The 16,159-nt window shown below is 35.8% G+C and overlaps 2 protein-coding genes and 1 non-coding gene across 6 annotated transcripts; 1 reads left to right on the top strand and 2 right to left on the bottom strand.

Moving 5' to 3' along the window:
• Positions 1–312: 312 nt before the first annotated feature.
• LOC108215020 (indole-3-pyruvate monooxygenase YUCCA6) lies at positions 313–3,668 on the top strand. Its single transcript, XM_017387333.2, has 4 exons — positions 313–1,449; positions 2,062–2,310; positions 2,445–2,567; positions 2,693–3,668. Exons 1-4 carry the CDS (start codon positions 739–741, stop codon positions 2,894–2,896), a joined length of 1,287 nt encoding a protein of 428 aa, XP_017242822.1. The 5' UTR covers positions 313–738; the 3' UTR covers positions 2,897–3,668.
• Positions 3,669–6,355: 2,687 nt separating this feature from the next.
• Positions 6,356–6,428, bottom strand: TRNAF-GAA (transfer RNA phenylalanine (anticodon GAA)). The gene has a single exon. It is a non-coding gene; the product is annotated as a tRNA-Phe (tRNA).
• Positions 6,429–6,546: 118 nt separating this feature from the next.
• Positions 6,547–15,874, bottom strand: LOC108204916 (molybdopterin biosynthesis protein CNX1). 4 transcript variants are annotated; one of them, XM_017374606.2, is made up of 14 exons: positions 15,746–15,874; positions 14,469–14,639; positions 14,018–14,144; positions 13,752–13,882; positions 12,646–12,747; positions 12,474–12,557; positions 11,344–11,571; positions 10,082–10,272; positions 9,833–9,937; positions 9,364–9,666; positions 7,622–7,779; positions 7,429–7,535; positions 7,161–7,217; positions 6,547–6,919 (listed from the first exon to the last, which is right to left on the bottom strand). In XM_017374606.2, the coding sequence occupies exons 2-14, from the start codon at positions 14,619–14,621 to the stop codon at positions 6,701–6,703; spliced, it is 1,965 nt and encodes a 654-aa protein (XP_017230095.1). In that variant the 5' UTR covers positions 14,622–14,639; positions 15,746–15,874; the 3' UTR covers positions 6,547–6,700. The 4 variants fall into 4 exon arrangements, with proteins under 4 accessions (XP_017230095.1, XP_017230093.1, XP_017230094.1 ...); XM_017374604.2 differs by having other exon boundaries at positions 14,469–14,644; positions 15,746–15,865; XM_017374605.2 differs by having other exon boundaries at positions 14,469–14,644; positions 15,584–15,810.
• Positions 15,875–16,159: the final 285 nt, after the last annotated feature.

Genomic DNA, 16,159 nt, shown 5'->3' on the forward strand with positions numbered 1-16,159 from the left:
TATTTTATTTATTTGAATGATAATAACTATCATATCAACAGAAAATCACATTGAGTGAAACACAAATATATCTGATGAATTTTAAGCTTACTTCACTACTTAATAAGATTAGTTAAAACTGTACAAATCATGAATTGAAGTGAATCTTGATAGTAAAAGAGTTTGTATTCCATAAAGTAATGAATATATATACTAGGACAATATTATATAAATTTCAAGTATTCTACACTTACTAAGTTACTAAACACATAGAGAAAAGAAACTAGTATATATACATGACCCACATTCATTACTCTCCTCACCACTTGGCAATCATCGTCTCATTTAGAGTCTTATTCCATTCATGACTCTTCTATGAACAAAAAGAATGTAATATAGCTCCTTCCCTTATGCTACATTATTATTGTCATATCATTATCTCTCTCCCTCTCCCTTTTATTCTCTCCCTCCCGGTTTGAATCTCTCCCTCTCTCTCCCTCTCTCTCTCTCCGGCTCATACTCAATAAGTGGATAACAACTCTTGATCCACTCCACCATTCTAGGATTTCTACATCTCTTCTATATCTCCTTCAAGATAAAACTTTATCCACTCTTCCCCCTTCTTTTGTGCATCCATTCTCCACACTCCAATGCCTCTCATCTCCTAGACCACTCTCTCAACTCATACTCACTCAATTCCGGTCCCGAAACTCGAAATTAAAATTCCTCGAATTTTTCACGTAAATAAAATCCTCGTTCATGGATTATTTACAAGAAAGAGCATGGAAAGAATCAAACGATCACCATGTAAACAATAACAACAACAATAACAACAACTTGAGGCGCGTTTTCGTGCCCGGCCCGGTTATCGTGGGGGCCGGGCCGTCCGGGCTAGCGGTGGCTGCATGCCTGAAGCAACGTGGAATCCCTAGTGTTATTATCGAAAGAACAAATTGTGTAGCATCATTATGGCAACTCAAAAGCTATGATCGGCTCCGCCTTCATTTACCAAAGCAATTTTGTGAGCTTCCTCTCATGCCCTTCCCTCAAAGCTTCCCAACTTACCCTACTAAGCAACAATTCATAACCTACCTTGAGGCCTACGCAACCAAATTCGACATCAACCCGTTATTCGACGAGAGTGTCGAGAGTGCCACGTTCGATTCGGGCATCGGGTTCTGGCGCGTGAGGAGCGTGGGCAAGGGGAAGAGTGGGGAAGAGGGGGGTGGGCATGAGTTTGTGTGTCGGTGGCTCGTGGTGGCCACCGGAGAGAATGCGGAGGAGGTGGTGCCGGAAATTCGGGGAATGAAGGAGTTTAAGGGGCAAATAGTGCATACTAGTTGTTATAAAAGTGGTGGTGCATTTCAAGGGAAGAAAGTTTTGGTGGTTGGATGTGGAAATTCAGGCATGGAAGTTTGCTTTGATCTTTGCCTTCATAATGCTTCTCCTTCCCTTGTTGTTAGAGATGCCGTAAGAATTTCACCACTTTTTTTCCCTTTTCACAATTTTCCTAATTTGATTTTGTCCGACATGTGTTACTAATGTCAAAACTTCGTCAAAAAAAGCCAGATTTATTGTAGTAGCAACTTTCTTAGAGCCTAAAACAAGAAAGCCCGACTCATTTTTAAGTTTCTTTATAATTAAGCATATTCACGCGTCAAAAAAGCCAGATTTATTGTAGAAGCAGTTTTCTGAGAGCCTAAAATAAGAAAACCCGAAATTCTATAAAAAAAATTTATAATTAAACATCATCAGCCTTTGTTGTCATTGTTGTTTTTGACATCCCGTGAACAGAGTGAGAGGATAATATCATGTCATGAGTAATCATATAATCAAACATTGTTTTGAATAAAGGAACTAATTGAAGAACTCTATGTTTCTCAACTTTCTTGAAATTATCAAGCATGCTTTACATTTTTAAGAAGATATGTTGACAAATTTATTATATTCATGAAGTGAGTGTGTTCCATCACTGTCATCTACTACTTCCTGCACTTAAAACTTCCTTGCTCTTTTCTCAGAGTCCCGAATCTTTGATTTTTAATCTGACCCTTGATTTCGAATCGATTTATCTTTGTTTAGGTTCATGTTTTGCCGAGAGAGATGCTTGGAAGATCGACTTTCGGGCTGTCAATGTGGTTGCTCAAGTGGTTTCCAGTCCGCCTAGTCGATGCTTTCTTGTTGATTGTTTGTAGAATTCTGCTCGGAGATACTTCGAAGCTCGGCCTTGTCCGGCCCCGGATCGGACCTCTGGAGCTCAAGAGCTCTGCAGGGAAAACACCCGTGTTGGACGTCGGGACACTTGATAGGATTAAAAAAGGTGACATCAAGGTACTCTACACCGTTTAATTTTATTTTATTTTGTCGTTTATTCGTGAGGTTAAGGATTCGAATCAAATGAGAATGTATCTGTGATTCATTTAAAATATATTTTGATTAGTATATAAATGATTGTTATTATTTAGGTAGTTCCCGGGATTAAGAGATTAACGCGACAAACAGTGGAGTTTGTGAACGGAGAAACAGAGGATTTCGATGCAATAATCTTAGCAACTGGTTATAAAAGCAATGTACCCTCGTGGCTGAAGGTAATTTATCAGATTTTTATCTGTCCGTGATTTTCCTTTTCTTGATTTTGCGGAAATATGGCTAATTACAGTGCCTGAACATGAATTTTAGACTGAGTCCTGAGATTTTGTGCTATTGTTCCCAGGAGAAGGGAATGTTTTCAGAGAAAGACGGGTTCCCTCGACAGCCATTTCCCAACGGCTGGAAAGGCGACAATGGACTATACGCGGTGGGGTTCACGAAACGTGGCCTCCTGGGGGCATCAATGGATGCTAGGCGAATTGCAGAGGATATCGAAGGGTGCTGGAAGGCGGAGGTCAAGAATCTGACGCCTTTGTCGCGGTCATAGTCACCCTAATCACACTATTTTTGTCTTGGAATAGTTAGTTAGGTAGTTGGCACATTTTAGTTTTTGATTGAAAGTACTAAACATGGCCTAGCTAGGAGGAATGGTTTTGTTGTGGTACATATACATATTGTTGGTACCAAGAAATTGCAGCAATTTCTTCATTGTGGGGGACCTGGGGTCGAAGTTCACGAGTCATAGTCAAAATCGGTCAGAGACCCTAATTTGTATATATTCCGCGTGAAATTTCTTCATTGTGGGGGATCTGGAGCTGAAGTTCACGAGTCATAGTCAAAATCGGTTTGAGACCCTGATTTGTATGTTTCGGGCCATAAATGTCTGGGGCACTCTAGACGCAAGGCTTGTTCGTCTATAGCCAGGGACCGGACCGGACGAGGGACCTCAGCTGCAAGATTGTACACAGTTGACACTTATTGCTGTTATTATGACAGGAGAGGTGGGGTTTTTGAGTAGGAGTGTTAGAGGTTTTTGGGGTTTGTAATGGAAGTGACACTGAGATAGGAAATGATTTCTAATCAAAAGTTCATATATAAATGAATGATTATGAGGAGATTTGGTATCGAAATTGTATATGATCACTGGACCATTTATGAATTATGATCAGATCATTATGATTTCTTCTGTCAAGTAGTTAGTTTGAGTTATTATTCTCATTACAAGTAGCTTTTAGGACCACTGTGTATCAATTCTGTGAAGCCAATATCAGTTGCTGTAAATGCACTGTAAAAATCAAGATTTGAACAATCTAGCAAAAGTTTCATCTGAACCAGCACAATGATTGGTGTTTATTAAAGGTTCCAAATTCGTCACCAAATTTCTCGAAATGAATCTCATGTCACAACTTTTGATCGACTATAGTCGATCTCTGAGTGACTGAGTGAATCTCAGATATCGTAGATTCGTCCTGAAATGAATCTTATATATCACTTATTCTAGATTCGTTTTCGATATAAATCTCAAATATCACCTGTTCTGATCAATCGTAAATCTATTAACGACAAACTCCTATTATGAGTCTATTAGTGACTAACTCCGTCATAATTAATATATATAATACACATAGAAACACATCAGTTTTGTAACTTAAGTAGTGTTAGAACATTCCAAAAAAACCAGAAGGCCAATCAGCAGAAGATCTAGTGAATCTAGCTTTCTAGTTATAGGCTACTTGAAATATTCTCAAACAGAATCAAGTCTAGGGGAGGGGTATTATTCTAAATTCTAATGCAACTATGCAAGTGCTCATATAAATTAAGTTCTTTTCTTGACATAAATTAAAGTGATGAGTTGATGCTTGGAGTTGGGGTCAGTTTCCATGAGAGATTAGTGCACCTATGCACCACTAATTAAATTGTCACTAGATGCTGCTTAAAGTCCAGTAATAAAGTATTTGTTATGAGTAATAAGCATGCAGCATGCTTTGATGCTGGTAATGTTAGATAAAATACAGGTAACTTGTGAGAATATACAGTTCTTTAATATTATTATTAATGTAATTGGTAAATGATTATGTTTTAATGAGTCAAATTATCTTGTACTAATCCGAGTTCAGTAGTAAACTATTCAATTCATATAACACATGGTCGTGGGATGAATATCCAGCAGCCAGTATTATAATATTTTTTTGACACGTTGATGTCTTTTCTGGAATCGAATCCGTGACATAATTTGATATCATTTTTTAAAATACAAGCGCTAACTAGTGCACCAAAATCAACTAGGGTGTTGAAAATAGCAGTGTAACAGTGAGCGCTACTATTCGAGTTAGGGAGACGCGGGATATCACACAATGACATGTAAACACATTTTTCTTGTCAATTAGCGGAAAAACTTATTTCTCTCATATAAGAATAAATTAAGACCCAAGACTTCGGAAAAAAAAAACATTGATACAAAAAGGTAAACTAATTATATGATAAAAGCAAAGTAAGCAACCAATAAGTAACAAAATTAGAGGAGGGTTCACAAAGTGAGAAGCACTACATTAAACTACAAGTATAGTTGACTATTGCTTCTTCTTTTTTACCCAATATTAATATTTCCGGAAATGTCTTTAATCTGTCCTTGTTATAGCAATTTTGGTCAACCAGAATAATTAGTAAATATGAATTAACCATAATCAGTGATTTGACATGTTTAAAAAAGTTTAATACATTGGTGGGTCGGTCACCTGCGTGCCACAAACACTAATCACCATTAAGAGTAATGGGAGTTAATTAATTCTCAATTTACGTAATTAATCATGCGGATTTGGACTACTATCAAAAGAATCATGTTATCATGTTAGTTTGACATGGAGACTCATTTTGTTTGGAAGCAGAGGAAGCAAAATCATGTGGTAAAGTATATAAAGTTTGAAATTTGAAGTCAGTCTGGGAAATTTTAAGTGTTTTTTTCAGGTGCATTTTGGTAGTCCTTGGGCTACATAGCTTGTTTAAAAATTCGTTATAAAAAAAAAAAATTATCTTAAAACAAGTCTTCAACCTATATCCTCTGACCAAAAAAAAAAGTTTCCGAACTACCCTTCTAATTATTTAGGCAGCTGGCGCAGAATACTATCATTAGTCCACAAAAAAGCAGTTGATATGAAAAATATAAAACGGAATGATACTGTATCACCTCTTTTATATATACAGGATCAAGTTGTACAAATGCTACTAACATACGTATGTCAGAGATTCAAATTTAATTATTTGATTGAATTAAAGTAATTTTACATTTAAATCACTCGAATAGAAGTATAATACAAGAAAATCGAATTAAACGTATAAATTTGTAACTAAGCTATAAAATAGATAAAATAACAGAAAATTAAGAATCATCCTCAAACCGGTCTCTGAAATCATATTAAGTACTATACGAGCATCCTATACCAAATTTATACCGTATTGGCATCCTAAACTCAACAAAGGTATTCTGAATGTTTTTCTCAATTTTTTTCCATGTCGTCTAGGTGACAATGTTTAACTAATAATTTCATTCATATTAATAAAATGAGACTTTTTATACACATATAAATTACCTGATTAATATCAGTCATTCGTTTGTCACGTCTGAGAAAAAAATCAAAAAAAATAATAATTTATGATACGGCCGCATATCTAAATTTTGTTAGGATCTACAACTATGGTGGCGCATCACCATAAATGAATCGAAAGCTTGTTGGCTTAATGACTTCCAAGTTGCAAGTGGCGGCGCTTTGCCCCAGCCGTTCATCCCACTACAACTATACACAATCTCGTCTTTTGTGTGCTTTCATGAAATTAATTATGACGTTTGCGATATTAAAAACTTTTATTGAATAAATATTTATGATGTAACATATATTGATATTTATGTAATATTAGAGGACAAAAACCAAACTGTGCTGCTCAATCCTTAAACATGTTATTGAAGTGATAAAAAAACAGTGTGTTAAAGTACTAAATTGTAAAAAATGTATGCGGTGAAGGTGGATCGAACACCTGACCTTCAGATCTTCAGTCTGACGCTCTCCCAACTGAGCTATCCCCGCATGTTAGATATAAACGCTGTTTCCACAGGTATAGCAATATAGTAAATATTAAATGATCTGCTATTAAAGTTCAATTGGAAAACTGCCACAGGCCCACAAAGATCCAAGTACAGTGTCATACATAATATAACAGAGCCTCATTTGGCTTTTACATCATTTTATTTTTTGATTTCAATGTCTATACAAGATGACGGATCATAATGGTCAGAGTTGTGTACAATGTATCAGGTCGGAATGTTCAGAATACAATGTTGGTTAATTCGAAAATTGGTTCAATGAGAACATGAACAACCAGCCTCTTTGTCAACTGTAGAAGCCGACTTCAAACTTTGTTCCCATGTGTCTGTTGGTACAGCTTGTGCGTGAGGGACGTGACGAGGATGCTTCTCCCTCTTGTCCCCTTTAATCTGTTTCAAGGCATGCTTAAGGGCAGGCAACAAAGCTTCCATGCACTCAGCAACCGCATTAGGATTTCCTGGCATGTTGATTATCTAAAAAGGGACATATAAGTGAGATCAATAACAATGTTTTGGATTCAGAAATGTACATTTTGATCCATTATTTACAAGATTTAGCTCCGTCAGTTATGGCAAAAAAAGAAAGGAATGAAGTCATACACTACAGATCCTTCAGCTTGAATTAAAAAAATAAACTCTATTTATTAACATAATCAGGTTTAGTCCTCTTATCATCTAGAAAATAACCATGTTTTGACTTGGCATTCTCCCTTACCAGTGTAGATCCTCGTATTCCAGCTGCAGAGCGTGAAAGCATTGCAAATGGTGTAACCTATTGAATTGATTGCAGATAATTTATTAAAAAACAGAGTTAAGAAAACAGGATCCAATGTGTGTTATTAGTGTGAATATGTACGTGTGTTTGTGCCCGCACCATTAAACAAAATTACAGTTAAACATGTACTGTACGCGAGCACACGTGCATCTCTATATATATTTGAAGCAAAGGATGTAGATATAAGCATTGCACAAGAATATAGTACCTTCAGACTTTCTTGCATCATTACATAAAGAAGCCCAGGAGTCTCTTTCTCTATCAAATCTTTTGTTGCTTCGGGGGTAACATCTCTTGCGGTGAAACCAGTGCCACCTAACCATAACAGTTGTATAGTAAGGGGAACTGAAAACTAAATATTTATCTCAAAAGAAACAAGATTCTTGAGTTGAAAAGCTAACCTAGTGTAATAATTAGATCAATTTTATCAACATCACTCCATTTTTGCAATATGTCCTTGATCCTAGGTATGTCATCCGGAACCACAGATGTTGCAACAACTTTTGCCCCTCCTAATTTTTCTGAGGAAGAGTTTACAACAGAAACCGCCCTTGGACCACTGCAGAGTTGCAAAACTTAATGAAATACAAGATTCATATGACATCATCACATAATGATGCCTAGAGTCTATAGTCAGCAATCAACTATTCAAATTTTACAGATGTAGTGCCACAAAATTAATAGAGAGAACTACCAAAGAGGACAGTTACAGAGTTCAATAAGAACATGAAGGGCGACAGATATTTTAAAACAACATAATACTTCATACACACCAGAAATCAAGTGTAGATGTGCAAATGTATTTTACAGCTTCTGCTCAATCCAGCTACTAATGTAATTCAGGATGAATTTCTAATATTTGTTGCAAAGGATTTAGTACTTCATGAGACACTCAGACATGGAGCAACATCAATATTGCAATTTTACTGTAGCATCAGCGAAGTGACCCATTTGGAATGACGATCCAAAGAGGTGTATCCCAATGCATTATCATCTTTGTGAACACCCTATCTACACTGTGAAGTGTGAACTTATTAGGTTCTGAATATACAGTTTAAAATCTCCAAGATATTTAATAAACTTCCAAACATTTACCAGTTATTGCAGGAAAAGTTGAAGTTCAATATAACCTGTCAAGACTCAAGAATCATATATGGTGAGCTTATAAAGTAGTTAATATTTGTTGTGAAGAATTCGGTACTTCTATCTCCTACTCAGACAAGAAGCAATTTTAACTTCACAATTTGTTATAGCATCGGCAAAGTGACCCGTTTGGAATGATGATCCAAAAAGGTGTATCCAGATGCAGAAAAGTAAGAATCAAACCATTTTACTATAAAGATTTCATCAGTTATCATGTAGTTAATATATGTTGCGAAGGATTCAGTACTTCAATAACCTACTCTGGCATGGAACAATATCGACTTCACAATTTGTTATAGCATCGGCAAAGTGACCCATTTGGATTGATGATCCAGAAAGGTGTATCCGGATGCATATATTTTAGAACCAAACCATTTTACTGAAAACATCATACAAGTTGTTAGGCAGTTAATATTTGTTGCTAAGAATTCAGTACTTCTATGACCTACTGTGACATGGAGCGAAATCAACTTCACGATTTGTTATAGCAACAGCAAAGTGATCTATTTGGAATGCAGATCCAGAAGGGTGTAACCGGATGCATATATTTTAAAAGCAACCCAGTGTTTTTTTTTTGTAAACACTATATCAACTCCCACCGGTCAAAAGATAGGCCGATTTTATGGTTATGCATTCCTTTCTTTTCTTTTTTTTATACAGATTTTGGCATCCAGGGACTCAGTAAATTATAAGATTTCTGGGATTTCATAAAGAACTTTTAGTATTGAGACAAGCTTGTGATTTCTATATGATTCACACACACTCTTCATACTAGCACAGACATCATTAGTTCTGGTTCTGGATTAAGCTTTTCTCCCCTTTAAAGATCCTTATAGTAAACAAGTGCACAGAAAAACATACACAAATCAAGAGCACACTACAAACCTACATTAAAAAACCTACGTCCAGGCACTATATACTGTTTGTATCTCTGCATATATTAAGGTAGTAGAGAAACCAACGATAAAACAAAGGGGCTAAAATAAATTATGTAAAGTACCTTCTGTCAGGACCAGACCCTGATGAAACAGTATCACTCACTGTTAGCACTGCCACTGTAAATTCAGAACCTTGAGATGCATTTCCATTCACTTGCGATACAACAGGTTGGGGAGCTTGATTTGAAACTGGTAAAGACCTCGAACTTCCTGCTAAGTCACTCAGATCAGAAATTATTATTGCTGTCACAGAGGTTCCAGCAGATATTAAACCCCCAGATGCCGGCATTTCCAACAAGGCGTTGGCTGACTTCATACTTAAAAGTCGACTACTCATCTGATGTCCGGTGCTCTCAGCAACAAATCTGAAATCCATCAAAGTGGAAAATATCATCTTTGCTACATTGAGATTCATATATCATCAACCTGAATAATCATGAAGATTGAAATTCTGAACAAATTAGGCCTTGAGGAAATTAATTAAATATAGACTGGAGACCCTTGGTAAACCTTCAAAAATTCAAAGCTCACCCTTGATTGCCTAAACCATCGGTAGTCTCCCATCTGACGATGGCACGATGAAATTCAGGACGGGCTGCATCTGTCTTAATGGAGTGCTTAATGCGAGCCAGTACTCTGTTCGAAGTACAAGAAAAGTCCAATATAACATATCAATAAATGCACTACTCCTTTTGATTAAATATAAAGGATAATATGAATATAATAAACTAACAGGTATAGATTGAGAAGTATGAATTAATTCTTTAAAACTTCAGCAACCTTAGTGGATAAGGGTTTTCCCAGCCAGCAACATAGCGAATAGATGGGACCACAAAGAGGTGGAAACAGACTAAACAGCTCACTGGATTTCCAGGCAAACCAAATGCTAGAATTTTATCAACTTTAGTGTTCTCCCCAGATTCTGCAACAATCTCCGCAAATGTGAAAGGCTTTCCTGGTTTCATGCAAACCTGGGGCAGAATATCATTATATGTTCCTAATCCTCTGGGTATGGTACATTCAATAAGCAGATTGTAAAAGATTGTGCAAACTTGTAGACTACAATGTATCCAAGACCTTGCTAGGAAAGATTTAATTCTGCGGCGAAGGCGGGTTAAGGGATATTGTTGCAAGCCATAACCAACCCCGGCATAGGCCACCCCAAAGATCGTAACTTTTATAATTATAAAAAATATTCAACCATACTAAATAAGTAATAAGAGGAAAGTATATAACAAAGGGGTACATCAAGTTTTAGATATTTTGCTATAAAAAAACCTCATTTTTATAATATGAGGAAATATTACATCCATAAAATAATTTCCAAAATCCAAAACCCTGCATACCAGCTCATTTTCTTAATTAAACATAACTACACTACACTTCTATTTTAAAAAGAAAAAGCAAAACAGAATACAGTATGTTCAGGATGACGTACAGCCAAGATTGGTAATCACTTGTTACATGTTGTTCTTTACATATATATACACACACTATCATAACTACCACAAAACTCTAATGGCCTGTTTGGGAGCCAAGATTTCATTTGAAATTCTGGATTTGATCAAATAACTTGTTTGGGAATTTGGATTTGAATTTGGATTTCTTTTGAAATCCACACATTCAAATATTAGTATAAATCTGAGAATTTGAAATGACAACTCAAATCCCGTCATTTGAAATCCATTATTTGAAATGAAATGCATGTTTCCAAACGGCCCCTAAAGATATTCTAATTTTTTATTCTGAAACTGCCATAATCCATCTGTTTTCTACCGACATGTTTTTAAGAAAAAGGCTATGGCAAGCCTACTCGTCTTTAGTTTTACATTGCCAATATTATAGGTATACTAGTACTAGCAAATGACTGTTAGGCTTAAACTGTAATCTGAGCATGCAAGGCAATTCCATATTTAATGGAATCATAAAGTTGATTTTTCAACTAAATTTGTGTAAAGGGAGAAACACGAGGATTTGCAGGGAAGGGATCAATAAGTCAAAGGTAACATAAAGAAACAAAGAAAGAAAAGCCACTGGTTTACCTTGTCAAAATGAACTTTCCCCTTCTTTTCAAGCAAAGGCTTGATATAGTCTCTGTCCCCCATTGAAACTCCTCCAGATGTCATTAAAATATGAATCCCAGAAGAGAAAGCACGATCTAAAATTCTCTTAGTCTCTTCTTCATCATCAGGAGCTATACCAAGGTCCAAAACTTTGCAGTGATGCTGTGTCGCAGCAGCCAGCATCATAGCACGGTTGGAGTCCCTTATCTGAGCATAACAATTAACTTGATAGTAAAATTGCAGATATAGAATGCAGACACTTAGTGCAGCTACAAAGTTCAAAAACTTTAAAATACATGGAACATGAATGGATGATAATTAATAACGTATGCAAACATGAATCTGAAACTTTTAATTATCATCAGAATCTGTGTTAAAAAAATATATGTTCAATTAGATTCAGGGTAACAAACTATACATAAAAAAAAGACCAAAAAATGATATATTAGCCCTTACATAAGAAATTGACCAACAGAAGCAGATAAGAGAACATATTCTATGACACAGACATAGTCGCCTAGTTCTCAAAGAGAGCCTCAGGAGGCGATGACTAAAGCATCAGCCTAAGAAGCAAAAGTGATATTTTTATTGAGTTTAAAGCTTGAAACCTTATGGAGTTCTTAAAGCAATGGCTCACAAATATTTAACAAATTTCACATTAAATGCATCCTAGCTTGAAGCTCGGTTTTTAAATTAAAAAAAGGATGGGAGAAAAACGAAATTGACATCTTTAACATTAACTGGTAAAAAGATGCCAAAGTAAATAAACCTCCAAACCCTTATAAAAAAATTGCCTAATTAAGAACCTCTTCTGACCCAAAAAAAACATAAAGATTACTAACTAATGCAAATGCACTTATTAATGGAGTATATGCCACTTGACCTTCTTCACTGAAACTCTGCTGACATTTCAGATATTTACTTTGAACCGTATAACAATACATATATTATATAATATATATATATATATGTGTGTGTGTGTGTGTGTGTATTTACAAGCAAACTGAATTAAGATAAAGTCAACTATTGATAACTGATGTTTAATAAAACAACTGAAAGGTGATAGGAAACAAGCCATATAACTACTAGTTATTAAATGAACTGCAGACCTGGCCACGACCTAAACACTCTGTAGTTGGCTCTACAAGTTCATCACCAGTGGATAGCACAGCAATTACTGGTGTAGGATATACCTGTATTATAGCATTCAGCAGTTACACTTATTTATAACACAAGGTCATATTCAGCTCAAACAAAAGAATAGTGGTCAGAAACCAATACCTTCACCAACACCACACCAACGGTTGCGAGTAGACCAATTTCTGCAGCACCTAAACATTCACCTGATTTCAACACTACGGTATCTTTCTCAATGTCACATCCCTGGTCAAAGAAAGCAAGATAAGCATTTGTGACGCAAAGAAGATAAACAAGTCCAACATGATTGGGTAGACCAATGAAATAAAAGCTGTAAAACATCATAATCCATCAAGCATGCCTATCTCCAAAAATTATTATTACACGATATCATCCATAACTTTCCGATAGGAATTAGACCTACACGAAACAAGGGGCAGTGAGGATCAGAAGAAGCCTTTAGCAATTATAGACGAATGAGTCATTAGATACGCCGATGGTCATAGCTAGCCCAGGGATAGCCAAACCAGAATCATCCTTAAGAACAGAGCTTGAGTAGTTAAATACAGAAACAAATTCTAATTCAGAAACAAAACACGAGCTTTTGGTTGATAAACATAGTGAGAAAATGTGGTCTGAATAGTAATTTCTGTACAAGTACAACTCTACAGTCCGTAATAGTTTATAGAATTCAGGAATATAAAATAAAAGAGAGAGAGAGAGAGAGACATTGATAAACTCTACTGAAGATAGAAATGAATAAACATTGCAAGACTGTGATAGATTCGGGGATACGACAAAACCACTCTTTAGATTTAATTTCTTTAGACTTCTAGTAATTCCACATCTCAATGTGAATATTAACTTATTGTTAAATTATTAATCAAACCATAACACAGTTCATTCCAGAAGCTGCTTCACAGACAAAGAGTAGCCAGGCAAAAATTGATTTTCCACTTGACTAACAAAGAGTAAGTTTGTAGTATACACTTTCATTCAAGTATCCTCAGTTACAAGACTCGTGATTACAATAAAGAATTTGTTTAAATTCTCAATATAGTATTGCAACATTTTCACCATATTACATAACAGCTTCTGAGTTTTCTTGCTGTTATCATAACTCATAAGTAGAGCGTAACATTAGATTCCCTGCACATTTTGACCAGATATGTCTAAAATTTAAGCTGTCTAAAGCAGGTTACCCATATATATATATGAATGAACTCTAGAAGAGGTTTACAAGTTCATACCACAGGGCGAATATCAACTCCTGGACTAGTTTTCACCAATATTTTTACTCGGCTCAACCCAACTGAATCACTCCTGATAATTTCAGTGTCCTCTACCTGCACAACTGCATCGGCACCATCTGGAATTGGTCCTGGAAAGAATGGATGTTCAATTTCCAGACATGGAACCAATACGTAAGAGTGTTCGGAATAAGTAATACAATTTGCCAAATTTATAAGAGTGTTCGGAATAAGTAATACAATTTGCCAAATTTACTGTCCTCTACCTCCAGTCGTTACATATGCTACAGTTCCAGGGGACACTGTCACACCAATTCCATCATTTCCTGCCCTTGATTCAGTAATTACGGGATACTCCCCAGGGCCATCAGAGGCAACTACTGCATAGCCATCCTGCAACATAGTAAAAACTATAACCATTTAAATTTCGAGAATATCAAGTGTATTGGAGTTCCAGATTCAAACTTAAGGTTCCATTACTACTTTTTAAGATGCTGGAGAAGAAGATACTGCAGAGTAGATTTATTCAATATTTATGAAAAAGTCATGTTGTGTTGAAAAACAGCTAAGCAGCAGAGAAAATGTGTTGCTGGCTTCAGCTCACGAAGAAAAAATATAACAGGACATCTCAGCTTTAGCAAATGCACACCAGCAGATAAACAATAGAAAAGTAACAAGCAAACCACGCAAAAAAGAATTAAAAAAATCAGAAGGTACCTTTATAGAAGCGCGGTAAGGAGGAAGAGGGTCAGGAGCCCGAATATCCTCAGCCAGGACTTTGTCAAGAGCATCATGAATGGGAACACTTATAGGCGGTAAGCGTTGAGCTACATTTAGTATTGTTTGAAGTGCTTCTTCTGGTGATATCATAGTGTCTCAACCTTTGAGCTAGCCTTCAAAACAAGTGAATTTTCAATCTATGCTAGTCTTGTACATTTAGCATGAAAGAGCCAGAAATGATATTTACAAGCTTCATAACTATATAAATTAGTTCATATAACCTTTGCAAGTTTGTTTAGTGCCGTAGAAAAGCTAATATATTAGTAATAACTTATCATACTGTATAACTATATAAGAGATGAATTAGGGTATTACAGTCTTACTAACAACATATAACATATTGTAATTATCAGATTAAATAAAATGACATAACGAGATTTACACAAATCAAGCAATAGTAATTTATTAACGAAAAATAAATAACATAACCAAATTATATTTCGAACACTGTCATCTGCCTCTACTTAAAATGCTGAACTATAAACCGATCATAATAAAACTGAAGTCAGATTTTGGTCAATTCATACGGAACGGTGTCTTATTTCACACAATATCATCTACAAGTACTTAGAATGCCGAACTATAACCAGTATTTCAGAATTAAAGCAAAGTCTAGTCAATTTCAGAATTAAAGCAAAGTCTAGTCAATTAATTCATAACTAAGCCGTGTTTTGTACACTGTCATCTAAATGTACTCAAAATGCCGAACTATAAACCAATGATTATTATAATAAATTTGAAGTCAAAGTTTGATCAATTTATTCGGAACTGAGTAATATTCTGTACTGTAATCTACAGGTATTTAGAATGCCGTAAAATAAACCAGTAATCATAAAACTGAAGTCAAAGTTTGGTCAATTATATCAGAAATTCGAGCAACTTAAACGCTTAACCAGGAACAAATGAAGCACATAATCTAGAACTGAGCACCGGCAATCATAAAATTGAAGTCAAAGTTGGTCAATTTTATCGGAAATTCGAGCAAATTAAACGCTTAAACAGAAACAAAAGAAGCACGTAATCTAGAATTGAGCGAGTATAGAATCACTGACAAACGCGATTAGCAGTGTTGAATAGCAAAGAGCATGGATATGTAGAGATAGAGTGTGATTTCAATGGTGAAGTGTAGATAGAAGACGCAGACAGCGAAGGCGCAAGCGTGTTTGTAATAGATGTGGAGAGAGGGGAGAGGGAGGGAAGAGGTGTATACATACAGCGGAGTTGGGGCAGGGAGAGCAGGGAGAAGACGGTAGGACCAAATTGATAATAGCGTGCCCCTGGGCTCGAGCGAAGGGTTAGAGCATCTCCAACCATAGAGTAACCTGGCATACCATAATTAAAAATTATAGCCAACATCGTCAAAAAAGTACACTCCAACCACGCCCACCTGTTGTCTATAATTTTAGCCAACCTCCTATGGATGGCTAAATTTGTCGAACCTCTACAGGTCTGTAAGAAAATCTGTAGGAAGATTGCACATCATTTATTACTATATTGAACTAATATATTCTATTTTAACAATTTGAAATATTAATAACATACTATTTTTAAATTATAGCCAACCAAGATAGTCAATACCATTGAAGCAAAATGTGTTACAGGTTCAGCAAATTTTACATAAAGTCTTA

The sequence above is a fragment of the Daucus carota genome, chromosome 1 (genome assembly GCF_001625215.2).
Source record: "Daucus carota subsp. sativus chromosome 1, DH1 v3.0, whole genome shotgun sequence".
Taxonomy (NCBI): Eukaryota; Viridiplantae; Streptophyta; class Magnoliopsida; order Apiales; family Apiaceae; genus Daucus; species Daucus carota.